General features: G+C 46.1%; 1 protein-coding gene and 1 long non-coding RNA gene across 9 annotated transcripts in view; one reads left to right on the top strand and one right to left on the bottom strand.

Moving 5' to 3' along the window:
• ABCB10 (ATP binding cassette subfamily B member 10) overlaps positions 1-14,428 on the bottom strand; it is a 33,414-nt gene extending 18,986 nt beyond the window's left edge. For 2 of the 3 annotated variants that reach the window (XM_024117551.3, XM_055081313.1), the window contains exons 1-5: positions 13,860-14,355; positions 6,025-6,225; positions 5,065-5,267; positions 1,217-1,351; positions 324-470 (exon numbers count right to left, since the gene is read on the bottom strand). In XM_024117551.3, the coding sequence (XP_023973319.1) occupies positions 324-470; positions 1,217-1,351; positions 5,065-5,267; positions 6,025-6,225; positions 13,860-14,355 (1,182 nt within the window). The other variant, XM_028481709.2, reaches the window with a different exon arrangement.
• Positions 14,429-14,680: 252 nt separating this feature from the next.
• Positions 14,681-26,311, top strand: part of LOC102974334 (uncharacterized) — a 41,702-nt gene continuing 30,071 nt past the window's right edge. For 4 of the 6 annotated variants that reach the window (XR_003677677.1, XR_003677674.1, XR_003677676.1 and 1 more), the window contains exons 1-2: positions 14,681-14,811; positions 16,952-17,092. This is a non-coding gene — a long non-coding RNA (uncharacterized lncRNA). Of the gene's footprint in view, positions 14,812-16,951; positions 17,093-21,447; positions 21,503-26,311 lie in introns of those variants that run through there. The other 2 variants (XR_008616253.1, XR_008616252.1) reach the window with 2 other exon arrangements.

Below are 26,311 nucleotides of genomic sequence, written 5' to 3' on the forward strand. Positions count from 1 at the left end.
TTTTTTTTTGCGGTACGCGGGCCTCTCACTGTTGTGGCCTCTCCCGTTGCGGAGCACAGGGTCCGGATGCGCAGGCTCAGTGGCCATAGCTCATGGGCCCAGCCGCTCCGCGGCATGCGGGATCTTCCCGGACCGGGGCACGAACCCGTGTCCCCTGCATCGGCAGGCGGATTCTCAACCACTGCGCCGCCAGGGAAGCCCGATAATTCTTACTCTTGAGGGAGAAGAGAAGTATTTTCTATGTATGGCAAGATTCACAGAATAAAAACCCCTCCCAATCATAACGTCTACCTTTTTCACTCTTTCCAAAATGATCTACTTACTGCTCCAAAGAAACCAGCCCGAGCAAACGCCTCTTTCCTTGCTAACTGCATCACATGGTCCACTTTGCTGGTATATTTCTCTATTTCAGTCATTTCTTTCCCAAAAGCTCGAACAGTTCTTATATTTCCAATACGTTCCTCAGCTAGCTGGGAGAAATAATACATATATTTCGAGGGAGGCAAAATTAAAATGTGGTTCTCATTTTTAAGATACTATCAATAGAAAGCTGCTCATGATATGCAACTAAGTCAAAAATAGATTACAAAGCAGAGTATATGAACAATCCTGTTTTTGTAAACAAATATATATCTATACATAGACACATCATATATATAGATAAAGAGATAAATGGGAAGGTAGGTAGATAGATAAATATATTTTACGTAGTGAAAAAGATAGATGAAAAGGATAGACTCCAAAATGTAAATAACATTCATTCTGAGAGCTAGAATTATGCATGTTATTTTTTCTCTTTATATTCTCAAAATTTTAGTTTCATAAATATGCATGGTTTTGTAACATGAAAATATAAGTCATTTTTAATTTTTAAAAAAGACAATACTGGATAGCATTACAAAGCTACCTTTGTTATAATGAAGGACAGAGTATCATCCAGAAACTATTTTCAGAATATAATTAGCTTTTTCGTCCTATAAGAAATAGTGACAGTAAGAAGTTCACACAATGTACAGTCAAGTGGGCTCAACGGTGACGTGTGGGTAGTAATCTAGTCTAGAAGACAGAGCACTTTGTGTTGCTAAGATCCGGGGGTCTAATGTAAGGAAAAGGAAGTATTTTTTGAAAAGCTTAAGCACATCCCTTAGGGTCTGCCCACCGATACCCTGGCTCTGAGTTCATTCAAGTGGAGACCACACCAGGGAGGGGCCTTTACCTGAGTGGCTTGTGCCAGGGAGTCCTGAGTGACTTTGGTCAGCTTCCGTAGGTATCGGCCATAAAGCACAGCAAGGACGGATATTGGAGGCACCACACTCAAAACAAAAGTGGCCAGATTAGGGGAGACAAAAAACTGTCAAAAACAAAAGCCAAAAGGTATTGTGTTACACAGAGTAGCACGACATTCTCACTGCCCGCTCTTAAGTGTGTGTGTGTTGAAATTAACAGGCAGGCTTAAAGGTGCTGTCTCAAAATCGTACACCCAGTTTTGGCAGAACTTTTCAAACATTTTCAGTCTTCACAAAGCCCCATGAATATTCAGCCTGCCGCACAGGAGTGACGTGACAGAGAGCTGCTGAAGCAAGGGTGGGGCTCTTTTACCCCCCACTGCTGCACCACTACTGGCACAACACAGGACCAGTGCTGTGTGAATCAGGCCACACTGTTCAGCGACGGAGAAGGGGGGCAGGATGCGCACGGAGGAAGGAGGCTGCCCTCTGCTCCACGCGGGCCGGCCACCCCAGGAGTTCTGCACTCAGGTCCAGATCAAGGGCTCTGAACAACCTGAGCAGTATCTCACTGAAATGACGCAGGTGGCAGCAAGACCAAAAATCCCCACATCATACGACAAAGCGGAAAGAGGCCTTGGCAGGGGCTGTAACAACCAAGTTAGAGCTGTTTCCGCGGCTCAGAGGACTGGAATCTCAGTCGGATGGATCTAGACTCAACAAAAGGAGGAGTCTCCTAACAACTGGAGTTGCTCGAAGGGGAAGTAACACGGTGGGGTTTTCCCATAGCCAACCCTGCAATTAGGTGATTGTATTTTAAATGGTACTAGCATCTCTTCAACAAACTATTAATTATAAAATAGTACCATCAGTACAAGGCTCTCCGAAAATGCTGAGGAAAAGCTGCAGACTGAAATGTATAGTCAAGGACGAAGCACGCGATCATTCACTTATTTACTCATCGGTTGCCTAACGCCTTCATGCAGCGAACACTATTCTAGGCACCTGGGAGATAACGGACCCACGTGGAGCTTCATCCAAGGGGACAGCAAAGGTGAGAGTCGGAGAGCAAACAGGTGAGAGAGAGAGAGAGAGAGAAACCACAGGGTCATGTGGTCTTGGAAGAGCAAGTACACAGAGGCCCTGAGGCAGCAATGAGCTCGGCACCTTGATCTATGGGACGACCCACCCTGAGCAGACAAGCAGACGCTGGGATGGCAGTGGCCACAGGACACATGCAGGGGCAGCAAGACACCCAGGCAGGTCTCAACACAACACAGCCCAAGCCAGCCCTCTGCACGGGGGGCAGGAGCATCCCTCGGTGCCCCCCAGGCCCTGGGGATGGGCTCAGAACCCTCCCTCCCTGTGCTCCAGTTCCATGCTTAGAAATAACCTTCTGAAGAATATCGCAGGGTGCTGTCAAGCAAGGAGCGCTGGAGTATCAGGAACACACATCTTAATGGTGGGAGGAAGACCCCCAAACGTAAATTACCAAACTGGCAGTATGGTACAGACATCATTAGGTTCTTGGGAGCACGCTTACCATAGTCAGGTCCAGGGAGCCCATGAGAAACAAAGTACACTTCTGTTCCTCCAGAGCTAAAGGCCAGGTCCCAGGGGATGCCCCCTTATGAGGCCTTGATATGAGCTGAATGTTTGTGTCCCCCCAGAATTCATATGCCTTAAGCGCCCACGGGGCTGGACCTGGAGATGGAGCCTCTAAGGAAGGAGTTAAGGTAAAATGAGGTTGTAAGGGTGGGGGCCCTGATCTGACAGCATTCGGGTCCTTAAGAGAGGAGACACCAGCGAGTCAGCTCTCTCCCCACAAGCATGGAGGAAAGGCCTTGTGAGCAGAGCACACAGCGAGAGCATGGCTGCCCACAAGCCAAGAGAAGAGGCCTCAGAATGAACCTACGTTGTCAGCACCTTGATCTGGGACTCCCAGACTCCAGAACCACGGGAAATAAACTTCTGTTGTTTGGGCCCCCAGATGTGGTACTTTGCTATGCAGCTCAAGGTACTAAGGCTCCCTCCCTCTGATGAGCCACCTGCCCTACACTGGGACTCTTCAACTGCTACAAAGAGAGGTTCCCAGCTCTTCCTGAGCCCTAGACTATTACTATCTGGAAATGGTGCTTTAGCTCAGGAGGGCCCTTCTCCCGGAGTTTTGCTTCTCTCTTGGCTGGGCATACATAAGATTTCAAAGCTGTCTTCCATTCTGTACGTCAGATCTTACAGGCTCAACATATCCTTCTGCTCTGGACTGAATGCCCTGTGGGACACAGGACAGAAACCCAAGCTTTTCCACCTGTGAGAGAAGATCAGTCACCGTCCTCATTCAAGGGGTCTAGAACTGTGCTAAGATGACAGCCTCTCACAGCTACTGAGCACCTGAAATGTGGCCAGTGTGCTGGGGAACTAAATCTTACATTTTATTTAGTTTTAATTAAAATTTAAATTTAAAAACTGATACTCCACTTCTATTCAGTTATTGGTAAAGTTTTAAGTATGTCTGGGAATTTGGGTATGTTAATATACTATTTCAGCCACAAATTTTATGAAATCTAAATACAGATCAGGTATTCCCAATGAAAATTTAGCATCCAGATTTAAACGTTCTGTAAGTATAAAGTACACACCATATTTTGGGGGCTTCCCTGGTGGCGCAGTGGTTAAGAATCCACCTGCCAATGCAGGGGACAAGGGTCCGAGCCCTGGACCGGGAAGATCCCACATGCCGCAGAGCAGCTAAGCCCGTGTGCCACAACTACTGAGCCTGAGCTCTAGAGCCCACGAGGCACAACTGCTGAGCCTGCGAGCCACAACTACTGAAGCCCGCGCGCCTAGAGCCTGTGCTCAGCAGCAAGAGAAGCCACCACCATGAGAAGCCCGTGCACCGCAACGAAGAGTAGCCCCCGCTTGCCGCCAACTACCTGTGCTAAGCAACTAAGACCCAAAAATGAATAAATAAATAATTTATTAAAAAAACACACTATATTTTGAAATCATAATATGAAAAAATAATTTGAAATATCTAACAATTTTTATATTAAACATATGTTGAACTGATAATATTTTGTTTATATTAAGTAAAATTATTAAGATTAATCTCATCTCACCTTTCGCTTTTTTTTTTTCTTAAAATTTTGTTTGGCCACGCCATGCAGCTTGTGAGATCTTAGTCCCAGTTCCCCGACCAGGGATTGAACCCGGGCCCACAGCACTGAAAGCGCTGAGTCTTAACCGCTGGATGCCAGGTAATTCCCTCTGTTTGCTTTTTAAAATGTGGCTACTAGAAAATGTATATTGGCACACGTGGCGGGCACCACGTTCCTACTGGCCAGCCACTCAGGTCTGAAGAGACCCCTGGTGTGAAGAAGGGAGCTGGCTCAAGCCCCCAGCTAAGGAAGGGACACGGCCCTGGGTGGAGCGGGCTCCCCTAAGCGAGGGCAGAGCTGCCTGCGTGTAGGAGGGGACCTGCTCCTGACAGGCGGAGGAGAGGAAACGAGGCCTTGGTCCCATCCACACGGCAGTGGGGACGGAACTGACACCCCTCCTCTGACCCACGCTCAGGACCCGAGGGCCCTCCCACCACCTTCACACGTTCTCGGAAAACCCAGACAACAAGGTAATTTCCTCTAAATGCAACGGTCCGTTCTCCAGACAGGAATTCATTGCAGGGAAGTGAAGGCGCAGGTGCCACCAAGGAAGCAGCTGCTTCGGGTCCCCGCGGCCTCTGCGACAGCAATGAGAACAGCTCACCGGAGCGCACCCCACGCCTGAGAGGGCGCGGGCCGAGCCCCGGCCGCGGGGCGCCCCGGCAGCCGTGCCGACATACCATCATGCCAACGCCAATGGAAGCCTGGGCTCCGGCCCTGAGCCCGTCCGAGAGGTTCTCGGTCACCGACCGCCCCAGCAGGGCCGCGTCCGAGGACAGGCGGTTGATCAGCTCTCCGGTGCGCGTCTTGTCAAAGAAAGCGACCTCCTGCCTCAGAACCGAGGCAAACAGCGAAGCTCTCAACCTATTCACGATGCGCTGACCTGCAAGGCAAAGAGCACTGGCGTCGGCTTGCGCGCAGCCGCGCGGCCCGAGGTCGGCGCCCCTTCTGAGCCGCAGCCCCGGAGGCCTGTCTGCGCCGGCTTGGGTGCGGTGGGAGCCCGGGCGCACTGACCGGCATGTGCTGGTGACCGGCACCGCGCTCCTCTCGGCGCCCGCAGCCCCAGGGTGCCGAGCACAGGATGCAGCGGTAAACGGAATGTGACCCAGAGACTTCCGTAAAGTATAACTTACAGAGAAGTTGGACGACGTTAACGTCTCAAAAGCTAATTTTGCTTCTCCTTCGCAATCCTTTCCTGGATTGAACTTCAAATGGCAAGAACTGGTTAATTACCTACAGAGTATTTCATCAGCTAAATGGCCAGCAACCGACTCGGAGTCGGGTGTCCCGGGCTCCGGCGTCACTGTGGTGTCACCGCCTATTAACAAGCAGGCCTCACAGTGACACCGACCACTATCGCCCGGCTCCGCCTGCAGGGGCGGCACAGCGCGGGGCACATCCCGGCTTCAGCGGCCGCCTCACTCAAACCTCCCGAAGGCACACAGGCGACCGCACTCCAATTCACGGGAGAGGCGGGTTGAGCACAGGGCACGTGATCTACAACAATCCCCAGCCCGGTGTCGGCCCTGTCCCCCGCGCGGTGGAGGAAGAGAGGACAACATGCAGACCGGAGCACAGGAAACCCACGAGACCCGCCCCCCACCCCCACCCCACGTGGCCCAGGAGGTGGGTCGTGGCACCTGACGTCTGCATGAGGTAGACGCGGATGGCGTTGGCTGCGGCGCCGCACAGGAACACGCCGCCGAGCGCCAGGCAGAGGCGGGTCAGGCTGGAGCTGTAGTCCGCAGAAGGGTTTGTGTAGATGACGTCGATTATCTTCCCCAGGAAGAAGGGGGCGGACATGGTGATGACACTGGACACCGTCAGAAACCCAACTGCAGCTGGAAAACACAAGCAACTCTCCGGTTCATCGGTGCCTCGGCCAAGGGGCAGGGTGCTGAGCTCATCACGCTTCTTTCCTGCATAAACTTTTCAGAGCATGCGATGTTCTCAGGTGCTGGGAGTCTCCTCCCTTTAGCTCCTGGACCTCTGACTAAAGGGAAGAACCGAGTAGGTTCTGGGGCCAGATCAGGCAGGATGTCTGTAAGGGCCCTGATCGTCCCCAAGTATCCAGACAAGACGGCTCTTGCTTTACCCTGGTCTGCTGTTCTCTTCTTCCCCAGGAGTAACTGACAGCTAACCACAAAAATCCGTTCTGGCCTCCCTCCCGATATGATATTTTTTCTACATTTGTGCTATACATGGTTATTCCCTGGCATCTAACTGTATCTTAGCTTGAAGATCAAACTATGCAGGTAAAGCTCTTGATTATGTCTAGTATTTCAAAACACTTGAACCTTTGGAAAGCAGTTATCGGCAGCCATTACACATGTGATACATTCCTTCTTAATATTATTGCTCTGGGAAATAAAGTACCACAATATGAGCATGATAATAAAATATGTAAGAACACAACTGTTCACACTCCTTAAAAAAAAAAAAGACACAGGGCACAGTATCTTTTCAGAAAAGAAAATATCGAGAAAATCCAATTAGGAACAACATGTATCAGATAACAACATTCCTAATAAGAGGAATGCAAATTTACGCTAAAAAGATGTATCAGTTTTCATCTAATGATTGGCAAAGATCAAAGAGTTTGACAGCACGGTGTCGGTAAAGCTGCAGGGAAAAGAAGCATTTACACTGTTAGTGGGTGTGCAAACTGGTACAGTTGCAATGGCAGAGCGATGTGATCTTATCAGTCAAAACATAAATGCACATTCCCTTTCATCCACCAATTCTATCTCTAAGATTCTAACTTACAGATACGCTCCCATATGTGTATGCAAAAAATGTACACTCAAGGGTGTTCATTATGACATTGCTTATACCAACAAAAGATTCAAAATATCCTAAACGTTCATTAATGGAGCAAAGTTAAATCAATTATGGAGCATTTATTTTATAAATATTATGCAGTTGTTAAAAAGAATGAGGTGAGTCTATAGGAAGCGACATGAAGCCATCCACCAAGATACACTGTTAGTGAAAATGCCCAGGACACAGATGTTAACATCTGTGGGACTTTTTTGCTCTTTGGTTTTCAAGTTCATGAATGCAAAGAATATCTCCAGGACAGTAACAAGAAACAAGTAACAGAGATTCCTTCTGAAGAGTGGCATCGAGTGACTGGGGCAGGGCGTGTGCCACTGTGCACCTTCTGACTTTGGTCCCGCTTGGGGCCCAGCTAGCGCCATCACTAGAGAATCAATGGCGAGAACCCCAAGTGGACACAATGTGGGTTGAGCCCTGAGGAATGGGCGCTCCCAACACCCTGAAAACAGCTTCTCTATCTGTGTCTTGCCTAATGCTCACACTTCAGTGAAAGGCTTTACTTTCACGAAACCTTAATAAAAAGAGTAGAGAGCGAACTCAGTGTGAACCGGTTGTTCAGTTGGCAAACAGAGCTCTAGGAGGAACGAGAGCCTGACTTATGTCGGGAACACTGCAAACACTCTCTCCCCTCCTGGGGGTCTTCTAATGGCCTCCCCTCAAGGAGGCCTGCTCTGCAACCCTATCTGTTAATACAGACCCAAACACAGCAGCCTCGTCCTTCATTCTCCTCCCAGCACTTCCCAACGCTTCACTTGTTTACTGTCTCTCTCCAGTAGGATAAAAGATTTCTGTTTTGTTCACTGTTATATCCCCACTGCCTACAGGGACAGGTATATAGGAAAAGCTCAATAAATATTTGTTGGATGGATGAACAAATTAACTGAACTTTGGCAAAGGAGGCATGAAAGCGTATCAGAGTTCGACAACAGCCTAAAGAGAATCGTAAGATCTGGTGGCTCAGGAAGCCGTGTGGCAATGACTCCTTTACCGGAGCCCGCAAGCCCATGTGACTGGCTGAAAACCCCTTTATCACAACCGAACTGCATAATGTGAACCTGGCCAAGGGCCATTTCCTTCTGCTTTAGGACCCAGGGTCTTGTTTCAAAACAACGTGTTTCTGACGACCAAGCTCAGAGGGACTGGAAGCCCGCAGGGCGTAGGAGGCAAGTGTAGCTCGGGTTCTGCAGGGCACGGTCACGGCAAATGGGCTGCTCCAGAAAGCAGTGGTCTGGCGAGCCGGGGATTAATCCGAAAGGCCTGTTTCATCTGTCACCAGCAGCCAGCTTCTCCGGTCTGTTTCTTCCCTTCGGCAAATACTTCCGTAAGTGTAATGTACGCAGACTGCCATCAAGGTCCATCTCTCCCTCCCGCCTCTAGTTTTCAAACGCAAAGTTACGACTCCAAAAAAGAACCTGTATATCATGAACACACACTAGTTCTTACACAGTAATGATAATGATTACAAAGAGAAAGGAATCTGGCTGAATCAAAATTCATTCCAGGATCTCCCCTCTCTTTCCTTTTAATTAAAAAAACAAAAACAAAGAACGATTGACAGCTTGTCTTATTGCCATTTGCCTCTTTCTTCTACAAGTTGAATGTATACAAAAGTTAAATTTTTTTTCAGCGTTGGGTTAGCTGGATTCCTGTTAATTAAGGTTTTACTACATAGCACCATCTCGGACATTCATGAATCATGTAGATTTGCGCCACAACTATCATCTCTGATTCTTCCCCAAACCTGTCAAGCCAAGTATACCATAATCCTTCTAGAAACTCTTCTCCACCTTTTATCCATGGTTAAGCATCTTGCTTGCTCCTATCCTTGCTTGATGGGACCCAAGCAACTGTTATCTGTCTCTTGACAGGTATCTTCAAGTACCTTTCCGTTACCCTCATTCTACTGCATCACAGCATTCAAAGAATGAGAGAAATCTCCTCCAAAAGAAAGGGGATGGAAAACCTGAAATGGAGGCTGTTGGGAGAAGGGCTGTGGCTGGTAGACAGCTCCTGGACGGACAGGTATGGGGGGCGGAGGAGGCTCTAAAGCATGTCTCTCACCACTGGATACGGGACAGATCTTCTAATGACTGTCTGCTCACTGTGCAGGGCAGGTGCAGCTACCCCCATGTCACTCAAGTACTAAGGCACCAACCACCCACCACTCTCTGAAGCATTTGATATGCACTCTCTCCAACAACGCTTTTATCACCCTCATTTTTTTTCCAGAGAGGAAACTCAAGCACAGAGAGGTGGGGGAGCTTGCCCAAGGTCACCCAGTTCATACACGACAGAACCACATTCTGAGACAAAGCTTGTCTTCTTCGTCTTCCCACATTCCAAGCCAAGAACACAGCAGGGGCTTCGCCTGGGGGTGAGGGCAGCCAGGGAGCAGAAAGGCTGCAGGATAAAGCTGGAACAGGGACTCTGGTGCAGAGAAGTACTGAGAAATAAAGTGGAGGCATACTAGGCTCCGGGTTCTAAAGCAGAACAGGGACTCTGCAGCAAGGCAGGCCTAAAAGGGTCTGGGGCTGGGGAGTGAGACAGTCAGATTTGCATTTTACGTGATCCACTCTGGCAGCAGAATGAAAAGAAAGGACCTGAGGCTCCCCTGATCCAGGCGAAAGGGGAACTGGGGTGAAACGGGGAGGGGCAGAGGGGATACGGACAGTGACAAGGACTGCAGATATTTTTAAGAACTAGATTCTACAGGACCTGAGAATTTCAGATTTGGGAAGCATGTTGGGAAGGTCACTTCTGAAGTTGGGACTGACAGGGTCAGTGCCCTAGCTCTGCCATCTAGCTGTTTGACCTTGAGTGGGTCACTCAAACTCTCTGTGCCTCAGTTTCTTCATCTGTCAATAGCAATAAAAAGAACCCCTCCCTCACAGAAATGTTGTGAGGAGAAATTACACACACACACACGTAAAGCCTCTGGCCCAGTGCCCAGTATCTAGTAAACAGTAAGTATCTGCTATTATCTATATTACAGCCATCACCGCAAGGCCTCAGGAATGACCTGTGTCCCTGCCAGCAGCTCCACTCTCTGACAGGAGGGACAGAGGAGGAAAGGAGTTTTCTGTGTCTACAGGGAACAAAGGAGTAGAGGCCCGGCGTGGGTTTGAGGCTGAGGTGAAGGAGCCTGGCATCTAGCTAAGCTGGCCAGGGCAGGAGGTGAAGGGGGCTGACAGCGAGCAGGAAGCGGAGGGTGAGGAAGCCTTGCAGGCTTGTGGAGTGACCTGGAGAACAAAGGTCTGGGCAAGGCCAGAGCATCGGGGCTGCCTGTGACCCGGTGCTCCTGTCCAGCAGACATGCGATGGGCGCCGCCCACAGAACTTAAAATCTTCCAGCTGCCACATTTAAAAGAAACAGGTAAAATTAATTTTAATACCATATTTTATTTGATCCAATATATCCAAACTATTAATCAACATGCGATGAACATTAAAAAGTAAAGAAAGTTCACATCTTTTTTTCCATACTAAGTCCGTTCAAAATCTGGTGTGTATTTCCATCTTGAATCAACTCCGACTAGCACGGTTCGCAGCACAGATACAGAATGTTCACGTTTTCTCTGCAACGCGGTATTTCCGTAGGGCTTTCTGGAGCGGTCTCCATTGCAGAGGCTCAGCCGCACTGTCCCTCCAGTGCTGTCCTTGTCAGACCCTCTGTCCCGACTTGGGCTGCAGGAAACATGCTTCGCCCTCTCCTTGCTTACCGCACCCACTGGTTTCACCACTCTGTTCATTTTGGTCACGTCACAGTCTATCTCCATAAAATGTAACTACAAATGCAGCAAAAGCTCCAGGCGGGCGTCAGGTTCTGAGAACTGTCCTCTTCTCAAACCACGCAAGCCCTTATCAGTGCTTAAGTGAACACCATGGGGATGGAGGGCTGGACGTGCACCTGCCACATCTGACCAGGGACCTGCCTGCAAAGCGTGAGCACGACAAGCTCCTCTGCACCGGGCCCGCCGCGCAGAGACCCTCCATCGGCGTCTCACGGCCCCCTCCTAACTCCCAACTCCACGCACGGCGCAGCCCGCCTCTAATTCCCTGGGAGCCTCAGCAGCCGCTTCTATCTGCCAGGCCCAGCAGGACGGCTCTGACCAGTTACCTCTTATCCCATCAGCCCACAGGGGCTCCTCCATCTTTTAAGACTCCTGTGACCACGGTGATAAGACGAAGAATTATCAGTGAAAAAAGACTGCAGAGCAACCTTGTAGGCCACAGCTGTTGGCAGATATCTGCAAATTCCTACACAAAGTGAGACCCAGGGAGGAGGGGCTGCGGAGAGCACCGCATCGAGGACTGTGGTTCCTTTAGAAGAGAAATGGAAATGACTGTTCTCAGCAGATACCTATAAACATTTCAAATGGCAGACCTTGTTTTTAAAGTTTCTGACACAAATCACTTAAGATCAAAGTTTTCTGGTCACACAGTTCAGGCAGCACGCTCACCAAACTACTGAACACAGATGAAAACACTGCTATTCAAACGTACAGCTGAATTTTTGTATTCCTTTTCCTAAAAATTAACAAATTAACATTGGAATTCCTTCTCTTCAACTCAGTTTTTGGCCTCTTGATTTAAAAGTACACACACACACACACACACCCTTGCTCTTTATTTCCAGTTGCAAAGAGATGTGCCAACTTCTGAGGCTGCTCTTACAACGACAAGTTACAAATTAATGGTGACCCCCTCAACGTTCTCTCAATCTTTCAAATGCCAACATCCAGAGGGGCTGCAATACATTATATATAACTTCTGAAGAAACCGTACGTTCTAATAAGGAGCTTTCATCATATTAAATACAATAGGTATTTATTACCTGTTTAAAAGGTGGGAAAAAATTAACGTACCAACCCCAGACTTATTTCCTCAAATTATACATTCACAACGATTCAATGCAGCAGATCTAAATAGCTCCCCTTCTTAAAATAAAAGTAGATACAACTCTTCTCCCGTTTAAGGCCGTCTTCTCAGCATGCCAGCAGGCAGGACACATGGGACCTGGCAGGAGGGTACAGGGATGGTGATCACGGGAGAGGCAGGGCTGGGCCACCCACTGTGGCCAGCATGTGTGGGTGCCACAAGGCCCGACACCTAAAAACCTTCTTGACATCTAAAATTTCAGAAACAAAACAAAACTGCATTTCCTTATGCTTACTTTTAGTTATGTACGGGAATGATGGACACACCCCTCAGTGCTCAGGGCTTCTAAACTCAGGCCTCCCTCTGGGCCTGGTCGGACTATCACTTATTCCTTCTCTGAAGGCCCCGAGCCCTGCTCTGCACCACACACATAGGCTAAGGACTAGACACAGAAAGATGAGGCAGACACAGCCCTGTTCCCAAGCAGTTCTCAGTCCAGTGAGAGCTCCTAGACTCACAATTTTCTTTTAAAAGAGGAAAAAGGAAAAAAAAATATTTCCATCAAAATACACGCACAACCAACTGAGCGATGAGATAGTTCCCTTTATACCTCAGTAATACCAAGAACCCCCCTAAACTGTAACAGTCAGTGAGAGGTATAAATGTTCCCACTCTACTGCCCTCCTCCACGGCACCAACCGGCCCTACATCACAAATAGCTCTCTTGGACTATCCTTCCTAAAGCAATGGAATTGTAACAAAAAAAGGTGGGATTCTCACCTCTTTCAAGCCTAAGAACCTCACAAGCCCTCTTTGCAAGCCCTCATCACATGTGCAGTTTTATCTCCAGTCACATATCTTTTCATCAATGTTTCTCCCCCACTAAGCTGCAAGCCCCAGCAGGAGCGGGAACCATGCTTCTAACTGCTCATCAGTGGAACCCAAGGGCCTAGCACACAATGAGACTCAATATTTATTAAAGAAACGAAGACTTGGAGAAGTCTCAAAACCTTTGAGATCTTACAAGGCCCTTGCATTTAAACATTTCTCCATTTATGGCTAAAATGACAAGCTATACAAAAATCTGTTTATCTGGATGTTGTTTCTAAAAATATTCATTTTGATTTCTTCTTAAAAATTACTTAATTATGATTTAGTTGGGTTATGATTTACAGTTTCTCAACACTTCTGTAGTTTACAGATCACTGATCATGGCCAGTGTTGACTCTCCTGAAAAGAACTTAGTAACTTCCTGCCTACCACCCAGGAGACAAAAGCAGGGGACAAACCTGAAAAGTTTACACTGTTTTGCTTCACAGAGTAAAAATATTGTTGGCTGCTTAATAAACTTGTCTAAAGCACGCACATATGACAACATAGGTTTATATGCGGCTAGGATTAATTTTACAAAGATAGGGGGAAAAAACCCAGGTCATTCTGAGAACTCCAGCAAAGTAAAAACGGAACAGACCCGAAGACTGCAACACTGGGATGCTGCCCCACTTTTACAATACGTATCAAGATAAGGAAACAAACATTAGCTCTGGGAGCAGATTCCCGGCGGGCCTGCCGGCTCCACACCACTACAGCAGGCGCGCTCGGTCCAAACTCCAGGTGGGGACGCCCAGGTCGAGGCACCCCGTCCTCCTCACCGTTTCCAGTGGCCCCGGGTCCCCCTGCCGCCCCCGCAGTGCCCCTCTCGGCGGCCCCGGACCTTGCGTAAGGTCGCGGTGACCGAGGGGAGGGGACGGGGGCCCTACCTGCCAGCCTCCGGCGCTCGGGCTGCGCCAGCCTTAGGAGCTTCTGGGCCTCCGAGCGCCCGGCAGTCATGGGCCGCTGCAGCGGGTTGTGTCCGGGGGTCGCCGCGGCCGCAGGCAAGGCCGGCTCGCGCAGCCAAGCCTCGCCCCCGGCCCGCGCGACCGCCGCTGGGCCGCCGGGGAGCGCGGCGCGCGGGAGCCGGGGGACGCCGGGCCCGGCGAGCACCCCGCACCTGGAGGGCCCGGAGGGCCGCGCCCACAGCGCCAGGAGCCGCACCATGCCCGCGCCGCCCGCGGGGCTGCTGGGACCCCCGCCCGGGCAGCGGCCCGCCCGGCACCGCGGGCCTCGCGCGGCTTCGCCACCCTCGAGGAGCGCCGGCCCCGCGTCCCCAAGCCGCGCCGACGCCAGGCGCGTCGGCGCCGGCCGGGTCCCGGGGGCGCGGGCGGCTGGGCCCCGCCTCAGGAGCAGCCGCAGCGGCCAGGCCAGGGGGCCGCGCATGGCGCCGCGTTCGAACCTTGCGCCTCGGTCCGCAGGCTCTCCTGTGCTCGCCGCCGCCGCTCGCCGGCTTGGACCAGCGCCCCGGCGCCCGCCCCATCCCGGCCCGCGCGGCCCCGCCCCGGGGCGGCGAGCCCGGCCCCGACCACCCCCGGGCGCCCCGGCCCGCAGCGCCCCCAACCGGGCGGCCCAGCGACGGGCGCGCCGCCGGAGCTGCGGGGGCTGAGGCGGAAGAAAGCGCCGCGCGCCGCTGCGCCTGCGCACTGCCACGCGGGGAGCAGTTTCGTCCTCCTCTGCCCCTCCGGAAGAACTTGGGGGCGGTGCTAGCCCTTTCTCACGCCCGCGCACGGCGGAGCGCGCAGGCGTGATCACACGGGCCTGGCTCCTGAAAGAGGCGGACGGACAGCGCGCTGCGGCGGTTTGGAGGCCTGGTGAACGCTGTGCGGGATGGGCTTGGCGGTGAGTGAAACTTGGGTCTCTGAGAGGGAAGGGGTTATCTCATAACGTGGACAGACGTGCGGGAGTGGGCGTGGCCCGGGCGCGCCGGCCGCTCCGAGTAAGGCCAGGCAGAACGCGCAGTGTTTTAATATCCGAGCGCGGAAAGGCGGAGGGTAGGGTCTAAACCCACCGGGACGCGGAGACTTCACGGCAGGGCGCCTATACCCCGGAGCCTGGTGCTTATCTAAGAGTCGTGGTTCGGGAAGGTGGATAGCTTTTTGTTGACTCGTCAGTATTTTAAAGGCCGGGACTCGGGTGAGGCCAGTGAGAGGCAATTGCCTCAGTTGCAGTGTTTATGGATTCGAAAAAAAGAGTCAATAATCAAGATAAGTATTTTAGTTAAAAATTTTTAAAGGTCAAAATTAATGCTGAAAACTCCATAATGAACAATATATCAAAATTTCAAATGCAGGATCTGCCCCCGCACTTGTACGAGCCCACCTCTCCTCACCTTGATCCCAGCCCTGGAAGCTTAATTTCCAAAATCAAGCAGTTAGCAGCTTTGTTTGCCAATTTGTTTGTTTATTTTTTTTGCGTTAAAATACCGTTTATCTTGATTACTGGGGCTATTTAGGGTTCCCCTAAATTTTGCCCCTAGGAGAGTGCCTCACTTACCTCCCCCTACTTGGGGCCCTGGTAGATAAGGAATGTAGGACTTTTGAGGAGAAGTAACCATAATGGAAAGATAATGCGGGATTAAATCGCACCCTAAATGCCCCTGTGAAGACAGCAGGAAGCATGCCATCCTCTAAATTCCAACCTCTGAGAGCCAGGGGGCCATTCAGTCCCCCCAGGTTACCTTGGGTCAGCCTCTCCCTGGTGTCTACACTCTAGAATGCAAGCTGTGATTGAAGCTGACGCTGCTGATTTATGAGTAGGTATGTCCTACTGGGAAAGATTTTGTTAGGTGACTTCTGCAAACAAGGGAGATACAGTGCCTCATACCCCACATCATGTCAGAGAATGACCTTCTCCTAGTTGGAGAGAAAGTGACAATTTTAACTCAAATCTAATCTTCCTCTTCTTTTCTGTTTCCTGCTTTCCAGAAAACTGCTGCTGCTGCTTGCAGGGGAAAGCAGGACTGGCCTTTGCTTTCTGCCTTCCCTGGAATGAAGTCTGCCAGGCCTTTTCAGCCAGCAGTCTCTGGGGCCTGGAGTCAAAAGAAAAATACCTGAAGTGTAGCTGATGAAAAAACCAAAACTCTCTGTGTTGCTTGCATTTCTGACAATCAGTCAGTTGATAATCTGAAAATTATCCCTGACAAAACTGTCATGCTTTAAAAAAAAAATCAAAAAAACCCCACCCAGCTATCATATGATATTCAAGGCAAGAATTTTTTTATTTACTAGCAAAGAATCTAAAGAAAACGTCCATGGCTCTTTAAAAAAAAAATACAATGGGGGAATGGAGCAGGGAATGATAATTGGCTGAAGGCTCATCTGGACTTATATAGTCATCACACCAAAAAAAAAAAAAGTGTGGCCAGCTCTAAATATATGTATTCAGTATATATTGGCAATTATATATATATGTATATATATTCCCATTTTAAAATAAGGATAACTTCTCACTGCCTTTTTAGAAGTTAGGATAAAATTCCTTGGCCACTGAAAAGGGCAAGAAATGCTCTAAGGTGAGTTTGGGAAAGAAGGAAAAAAATTACTTAGATGTGAGTGGATTAGTAGTACAAAATTCCTCAGGAAAGCAAGGAAAGGCTGCACATTAATTCTGAGACAAAAAGCAGAAGTTCAGATGATACCCACAGTGAGACAGAAAGGGCTCTCGGCAGGGGTGACTGAACCAAGTAGTAAAATCTGGCCCTTGGTGAATAGATGCTGAATAGGTTAGGCGGCCAATAGGTGTCGAATTCAAAAAGGATGTCTTTTGGCTGAAACTTGAGATCAGTTGCGACTACTTTAGGAGCAGCTCCACGTGTGGGTCCTTGTCGCTCTCAAAGGGCGCCAAGGTGGACAGCAGGAGGGGGGCCCCCCTCGGAGCACAATAGCGCGGGAAGCAGACAAGTCTCCCCAGCCTGCAGTCTGATCTGTGATCTAATGGGGGATCATTTGACCCTTCTTAGTTCATTTCTTTTTCTCTGCAGCTTGCAGCTCCTCCTGTCAGGGACAGGGTGGCAGGGTGATGGCTGAAGGTGGAGCATGCAGTTCAGTGAACCACAAACGAAAGGACTAGGATTCACGTGGGGCAGAAGTGCTTTGTAAGTTCCTCTGAAATTAAGCTTTTGGTAAGTCATCCACACTGTGCTTACAGCAAATGCCGATATGGCTCAGGCAGGCTGAATGCAATGTATGTAGAAGGTGTCAGCCTCTTTGGCTTTTAACTTGTCTCTCTCACCTTCTCCCAAAAGATTCTAGAGAAAGGTTGTTACGGGTTAAATTGTGTCCTTGCAAAAAAAGTATGTCGAAATCCTAAACCCCAGTACTTCAGAATGGGATCTTACTTGGAAATAGAGTTATTGCAGATATAGTTCAGATGAGGTCATTTTGGAGATGGGGTAGGGTGTCCTTATAAGAAGGTGGCCATGTGAAGACAGAGACACACGGGGAAAAGGCCAAGTGATGACAAAGGCAGAGATGGCAGTTATACAGCTGCAAGCCAAGGAACACCAAAGATGGCCAACAAATCACCAGAAACTGCCAATAGGCAAGGAGGGATTCTCCTACAAGTTTCAAGGGGAGCATGGCCCTCCAAAACCTTGATTTCAGAATTCTACCCTCTAGAACCATGAGACAATAAATTTGTTTTAAGCCATCCAGTTTGTTTTTGTTTTATTAAGGTAGCTCTAGGAAAGTAGTACAAAGGTCAGTATCTCGTCTGATACTGCAGCACATGCTCACTATTTGTCCACTCACTCATGTTTGGCCAAAAAAGCAACTGAGTTATTCAGGCTACTTTATTTATTTATTTTTAAAAAATATTTATCTATTTATTTATTCGGTTGCACTGGGTCTTAGTTGTGGCACGTGGGCTCCCTAGTTGTGGCATGCAAACTCTTAGTTGCGGCATGCATGTGGGATCTAGTTCCCTGACAATGGATGGAACCCGGGCCCCCCCACATTGGGAGAGCAGAGTCCTAACCACTGCACCACCAGGGAAGTCCCTATTCAGGCTACTTTAAATAGGCAGTTTGCAGATCACGTCTGGTACGATGCTTAACTTTATTTTACCAAAAAGTATGTTCAGCAGCTGTCCAGATTTCAGGCTACACAAAGAACCTTGCATGATCTAATGAAATGTAGCTCGGGACTGTTCCACAAAAGACAGCATAAATGAAACTAGACAGTGCACCTGATTCTGTGCTCTTTATAACATTTAGGTATGGTATTTTTTCTTATGTTAAGAGGCTGAGGTTGTACCCAGATATATAGAAAAAGTACCCATACCCTATTACTTTTCTCATTCAGTTCTAGTTTCACCAAATGCTTAAAGAAGCAAGGTTGACTGCAGGGTATATGATAACTATATTTTTCAATCCAAAATATAAGATCTTAACACCATCATTCCCATTCCAATTTGTAGATTTCTAATTATAAAATTAGGTGCAGACCTAATAGAAAAATGGGCAAAGAAAATGAACAGGCACTTCACCCAAAAGGAAATTCAGATGGCTCAGACATATTAAAAAAAAAGAAAAAAAAAGAAATTCTGTCTAACTTATAATGAGACACGAAAATTAAAATGACAAGCAGATACCCTATTCCTTTAATAATTTAGTGACGATCAAAAAGTTCAACTATATTGTATTGATGAGAGGGAGGTATAAAAATAGGCAAGGCTGATGTAAATTGCTGCAGTAGTTCTGGAAAGCTCTTATATCTATTAAAAAGTTAAACGCATATATCCTTTGATCCTGCCAACACCCCCAGGATTTTAAAAAATAGACTTTATTTTCCTAGAGCAGTTTTATGTTCACAGCAAAATTGAGCGGAAAGTACAGAGAGTTCCCATGGACCCCTTTTTCCCCCACACAGCACAGCCCCCTAACCACCACACCCCCACCAGACGGGACATTTGTTACAATGGATGAACCTACATTGATGCATCCTCATCACCCAGAGTCCATAGCATACATTAGGGTTCGCTCTTGCTGCTGTACCTGCTATGGATTTTAACAAGTGTATAATGACATGTATCCACCGTAATAGTATCACAGAAAGTATTTTCAGTGCTCTGAAAATCCCCTATGCTTTGCCTGTTCAACCCTGCCTCCCCCCAACCCCCTACAACCACTGATCTTTTTACTATTTCCATAGTTTTGCCTTTTCCAGAATTCCATATAATATAGCTGGAATCATACAGCATGTAGCATTTCAGATTATCTTCTTTCACTTATAATATACATTTAAGTTTCCTCCATGACTTTTCATGTCTTGATAGTTCATTTCTTTTTATTATTGACTAATATTCCATTGCCTGGATGTACCACAGTTTATTAATCTATTCACCTAGTGAAGGACATCTTGGTTGCTTTCCAATTTTGACAGTTATGAATAAAGCTGCTATAAACATCTGTGGGCAGTTTTTTGTGTGGATGTAAGTTTTCAACTCCTTTGGGTAAACACAAAGGAGCACCACTGGTGGATCATACCATTAGAGTATGTTTAGTTTTGTAAGAAACTGCCAAACTTCCTTCCAAAGTGTCTGTATATTTTGCATTCCCACCAACAATGAATGGGAGTTCCTGTTGCTCCACATCCTCGTCAGCATTTGGTGTTGTCAGTGTTTTGGATTTTAGCCATTCTAATAGGTGTGTCACTTCTAGGAATTTAGGCTATATATATACTCCCACATGTGTGGAATGATAAATATGTACCAAATATTTATTACAGTATTGTTTATAATAGCAAGACTGTAAATTACAGTCCAGCATTAGGGCATTAGTTAAATAAACTGAGGTACATTCATGGAATGGAAGACCATGCAATCTTCAAAAAAAATGAGGCAGATTTACATGCACCAATTTGGAACCATACCCTAGATGTACAATGAAAACAGCAAGGTGCGGGGCTGCATGTATAATATAATGTATTTGTGTAAAAAATAAAAAATATAAATACACTGACAGGCACTAATCCTATATTCATAGAATATATTTGGAAGGATACACAAGGAACAGTGGTTGCCGCTGGGGAGAAGTGAATGGAGTATAAAGGTAGGTGTCCTTCTGTAGCTTTTGGATTTTTTATTTATTTTTTTATTTTTTTAATTTTTTTTATTATTATTTTTTTTTGTGGTATGTGGGCCTCTCACTGTTGTGGCCTCTCCCATTGCGGAGCACAGGCTCCGGACGCGCAGGCTCAGCGGCCATGGCTCATGGGCCTATCCTTTGATCCTGCCAACACCCCCAGGATTTTAAAAAATAGACTTTATTTTCCTAGAGCAGTTTTATGTTCACAGCAAAATTGAGCGGAAAGTACAGAGAGTTCCCATGGACCCCTTTTTCCCCCACACAGCACAGCCCCCTAACCACCACACCCCCACCAGACGGGACATTTGTTACAATGGATGAACCTACATTGATGCATCCTCATCACCCAGAGTCCATAGCATACATTAGGGTTCGCTCTTGCTGCTGTACCTGCTATGGATTTTAACAAGTGTATAATGACATGTATCCACCGTAATAGTATCACAGAAAGTATTTTCAGTGCTCTGAAAATCCCCTATGCTTTGCCTGTTCAACCCTGCCTCCCCCCAACCCCCTACAACCACTGATCTTTTTACTATTTCCATAGTTTTGCCTTTTCCAGAATTCCATATAATATAGCTGGAATCATACAGCATGTAGCATTTCAGATTATCTTCTTTCACTTATAATATACATTTAAGTTTCCTCCATGACTTTTCATGTCTTGATAGTTCATTTCTTTTTATTATTGACTAATATTCCATTGCCTGGATGTACCACAGTTTATTAATCTATTCACCTAGTGAAGGACATCTTGGTTGCTTTCCAATTTTGACAGTTATGAATAAAGCTGCTATAAACATCTGTGGGCAGTTTTTTGTGTGGATGTAAGTTTTCAACTCCTTTGGGTAAACACAAAGGAGCACCACTGGTGGATCATACCATTAGAGTATGTTTAGTTTTGTAAGAAACTGCCAAACTTCCTTCCAAAGTGTCTGTATATTTTGCATTCCCACCAACAATGAATGGGAGTTCCTGTTGCTCCACATCCTCGTCAGCATTTGGTGTTGTCAGTGTTTTGGATTTTAGCCATTCTAATAGGTGTGTCACTTCTAGGAATTTAGGCTATATATATACTCCCACATGTGTGGAATGATAAATATGTACCAAATATTTATTACAGTATTGTTTATAATAGCAAGACTGTAAATTACAGTCCAGCATTAGGGCATTAGTTAAATAAACTGAGGTACATTCATGGAATGGAAGACCATGCAATCTTCAAAAAAAATGAGGCAGATTTACATGCACCAATTTGGAACCATACCCTAGATGTACAATGAAAACAGCAAGGTGCGGGGCTGCATGTATAATATAATGTATTTGTGTAAAAAATAAAAAATATAAATACACTGACAGGCACTAATCCTATATTCATAGAATATATTTGGAAGGATACACAAGGAACAGTGGTTGCCGCTGGGGAGAAGTGAATGGAGTATAAAGGTAGGTGTCCTTCTGTAGCTTTTGGATTTTTTATTTATTTTTTTATTTTTTTAATTTTTTTTATTATTATTTTTTTTTGTGGTATGTGGGCCTCTCACTGTTGTGGCCTCTCCCATTGCGGAGCACAGGCTCCGGACGCGCAGGCTCAGCGGCCATGGCTCATGGGCCCAGCAGCTCCGCGGCATGTGGGATCTTCCCGGATCAGGGCACGAACCCGTGTCCCCTGCATCGGCAGGCGGATTCTCAACCACTGCGCCACCAGGGAAGCCCTAACTTTTGGATTTTTCACCGTTATTCAAAAATCAGTTAAAACTATTGACTAACAACTAAGAAAACAAAGATAAGAAAAAAAAAGGAAGAAGAAATTTTTTAAGATAGCAAAAGATTACCTAAAAGCAAATATGGGGGAGTTCCCTGGTGGTCTAGTGGTTAGGATTTGGTGCTTTCACTGCCGTGGCCAGGGTTCAGTCCCTGGTTGAGGAACTGAGATCCCGCAAGCCATGCGGTGTGGCCATAAATAACTAAATAAATAAAAATAAAAAACCAATCTCCATCATTGTCTATAAAGATAGATAAAGAACCCGCAGCCACTTGAGAAAATTAACAGAGAATGGTCAATTCTGAGACACTGTGGTAGATTAGACCTTAAAGATACAGAAAAAATTCTCAAAGCCTCCAGGCAAAAGGGTTAAATAACTTGCAAGGGCAAGAGAACTAGACAGCCTTCAGACTTCAGACTTCTCCAAAGTAACACACAAAGTAAGGCAACCATGGAGCAGCACTGAAAAGAAAAGTATGAACTAAAGATTTTAGTCTGTGTTAGTTGCCTAGGGCTATCATAACAAATTACCAAACTTGGCGGCTTAAAACAATGGACATTTATTCTCTCAGAGTTCTGGAAGCCAGAAGTCTGAAATCAAGGTGTTGGCAGAATTGGTTTCTTCTGGTGGCTCTGAGGGACAATCTGTTGTTCCATGCCTCACTCCTAGCTGCCAGTGGGTGCCAGCAACTCTCGACATTCTTGCCTTGTAGCTGCATAACTGCAATCTCTGTCTCTGTCTTCACATGGTCTTCCCCTCTGTGTCTCTGTTTAAAATCTCACCCTCTTTTCTCTAGAAGGACACCAGTCATTACATTTCAGGTCCATCCTAAATCAAGGATACTCTCATCCCAAGATTTGCAGATAATTATATCTGCAAAAACCCAATTTCCAAATAAGTTGATGCACAGGTACCAGGGGTTAGGACTTGAATGTCATCTCTCTCTTTTTTTTTAAATGTTAATTTATTTATTTGGCTGTACCGGGTCTTAGTTGCAGCACGCAGGATCTTTAGTTGTGGCATGTGAACTCTTAGTTGCTGCATGTGGGATCTAGTTCCCTGGCCAGGGATCAAACCTGGGCCCCCTGCATTGGGAGGGTGGAGTCTTAGCCAGTGGACCACCAGGGAAGTCCCTTGAACATCTCTCTTTGTGGGACACTATGCAACCCACTATATGCTCCTTCAAGTATCAAGACTATAGAGAAATTGATTTGAACATGCAAAAGCTTGGGAAAAACAGAGTTTATGAGCCCCACTTGAAGAGTCTATTAGAGGATGAACTTCAACTAAGTGATGTTGGGGAAAACTTTTATAAAGCCAGTATAATATTGATACTGATTCCTGTTTAAAATAATACAGAAACAATTACAGACTGATGTCACTTATGATTATCAAGGCTAAGATACTTTATTATTTGTTAGGGCTGCCTGAACAAAATATTACAGACTGGGTGGCTTAAACAGCAGAAATTTATTTTCTCACAGTCCTGGAGGCTGAAAGTCCAAGATAAGGTGACAGCAGGTTTTGTTTATTCTGAGGCCTCTCTCCTTGGCTTGCAGATGGCCACCTTCTCCTTGAGTCTGCACACGGCCTTTCTTTTGTATGCATGCCTGTCTTGGTCCAAATGTCTTCTTCTTATAAGAAAACTAGTCACATTGGATTAAGACCCACCCTAAAGACCTCATTTTAACTTAATTACCTCTTTAAAGACCTTATCTCCAAACACAGTCACATTCTGAGGTACTGTAGCTTAGGACTTCAACATTTTAGGTAGACACAATTCAGCAGACAGATACTAAACAAAATATTAGTAAACAGAATCTACCACCACATTAAGGAAATAATGCATCATGTGCAAATACAATTTAATCCTAAAATACAAGGTTGGTTCAATATTTGGAAATTCATTAATATGGTACAATTGACCCTTGAATAACATGCAGGTTAGGGGCACCAACCCTCTGTGCAGTTAAAAAATCCAAGAATAATTTATAGTTGGCCCTTGGTATACACAGTTTCTCCGTTACCTGAAGATCCTCTGTATCCCCAGCTCCACATTTGAGGATTCAACCAGTCGTGGATTGTGCAGTACTATAGTATTTACTATTGAAAAGAATTTGAGTATAAGTGGACACACACAGTTCAAACCCATGTTGTTCAAGGGTCAACTGTATATACCATATTAACAGATTTAAGGAGAAAAATAATATCATCTCGCTAGATTTTGAAAAATCATTGACAAAATTCAACTCTTATTCCTGTTCATATATATATCATATATCATAGCTCTAAACCACCATCTACTTAGAGGGGAAATACTAGAGGCATTTCTATTAAGATCAGGAACAGGAAAAGGATGCCCATTATGTACATTACTACTTAACATTGTATTGATACTAGAGGTATTAACCAATGCTAATTATAAAAGGAGACAGGAGAATTGGTAAAAAAAAAAAATGCAGATGATATGATAGTAACCCTAAATAGCCTCAGAGAATCAAAATTAAAGCTGACTCAACAAAAAGTTTCATTAAGATAGCAAAATATTGTACAATATCAGCATACAAAAAATAAGAGGGAATTCCCTGGTGGCACAGTGGTTAAGAATCTGCCTGCCAATGCAGGGAACACGGGATCAAGCCCTGGTCCGGGAAGATCCCACATGCCGCGGAACAACTAAGCCCGTGTCCCACAACTACTAAGCCTGCGCTCTAAAGCCTGCAAGCCACAACTACTGAGCCCTTGTGCCACAACTACTGAAGCCCGCATGCCTAGAGCCCATGCTCCGCAACAAGAGAAGCCACCACAATGAGAAGCACACGCATGCAACGAAGAGTAGCCCCCGCTCGCCACGACTGGAGAAAGCCCGCACGCAGCAACGAAGACCCAACGCAGCCAAAAATAAATAAATAAAAGAAATAAATTTCTTAAAAGAAAAAGAGGCTTCACATACACAGTTGCCATTTAGACAGTATAATATAGAAAATGTATTTAGGAATAAACATAAAAACAAATGTGCAAAATTTATATGAGGATACTTTGAAACACTTCTAAAAGATACAACAGTGAATTTTAAACAAATGGAAAAACATCCAGTGTTCTTAGATAGAACATCTCAGTATCACAAACACATTAGTTCTCTTTAAGTTAATTTATGAATTTAACATGACCTCAATAAAAATACCAATAAATCTTTTCTAGGACCCAATCAATTTCATACTGAAGTTCATGTAGAAAAATAAACATACAACTAGGAAAACATGGCCAAAATATATGAAAAAGTATTGACCTTACCTAGTAATTAGTGCTAATTAAAGCCATGAGATACCAGTCTCTCCCTACTAAATTAACCAGTTGCATTAACCAATATATTAAATGAACCAAGATATTTAAAACAACAGGTATTTACTGTATAGCACAGGGAGCTATATTCAGTATCTTGTAATATCCTATAATGGAAAAGAATCTGAAAAAGAACATTTATATATATAATGTTTTCATGTTTTAAAATTTTTTTTTTTTTTTTTTTTTTTTGTGGTACGCGGTCCTCTCACTGTTGTGGCCTCTCCCGTTGCGGAGCACAGGCTCCGGACACACAGGCTCAGTGGCCATGGCTCATGGGCCCAGCCACTCCGCAGCATGTGGGATCTTCCCGGACCAGGGCACGAACCTGTGTCCCCTGCATCGGCAGGTGGATTCTCAACCACTGCGCCACCAGGGAAGCCCTAATGTTTTAAATTTTTAATGTTTTAAATTTTCGAATTAAAAAAAATTTTTTAATTAAAATTTCTTTTTCTTTTTTTTTTAACATCTTTATTGGAGTATAATTGCTTTACAATGGTGTGTTAGTTCCTGCTTTATAACAAAGTGAATCAGTTATACATATACATATGTCCCCATATCTCTTCCCTCTTGCATCTCCCTACCTCCCACCCTCCCTATCCCACCCCTCTAGGTGGTCACAAAGCACCGAGCTGATCTCCCTGTGCTATGTGGCTGCTTCCCACTAGCTATCTATTTTACATTTGGTAGTGTATATATGTCCATGCCACTCTCACTTTCTCCTAGCTTACCCTTCCCCCTCCCCGTATCCTCAAGTCCATTCTCTAGTAGGTCTACATCTTTATTCCCATCTTGCCCCTAGGTTCTTCATGACCATTTTTTTTAGATTCCATATACATACGTTAGCATAAGGTATTTGTTTTTCTCTTTCTGACTTACTTCACTCTGTATGACAGTCTCTAGGTCCATCCACCTCACTACAAATAACTCAGTTTTGTTCTTTTCATGGCTGAGAAATATTCCATTATATATATGTACCACATCTTCTTTATCCATTCATCTGTTGATGGACACTTCGGTTGCTTCCATGTCCTGGCTATTGTAAATAGAGCTGCAGTGAACATTGTGGTACATGACTCTTTTTGAATTACAGTTTTCTCAGGGTATATGCCCAGTAGTGGGATTGCTGGGTCATATGGTAGTTCTA

Source organism: Physeter macrocephalus, chromosome 20 (assembly GCF_002837175.3).
Source record: "Physeter macrocephalus isolate SW-GA chromosome 20, ASM283717v5, whole genome shotgun sequence".
Lineage (NCBI taxonomy): Eukaryota > Metazoa > Chordata > Mammalia > Artiodactyla > Physeteridae > Physeter > Physeter macrocephalus.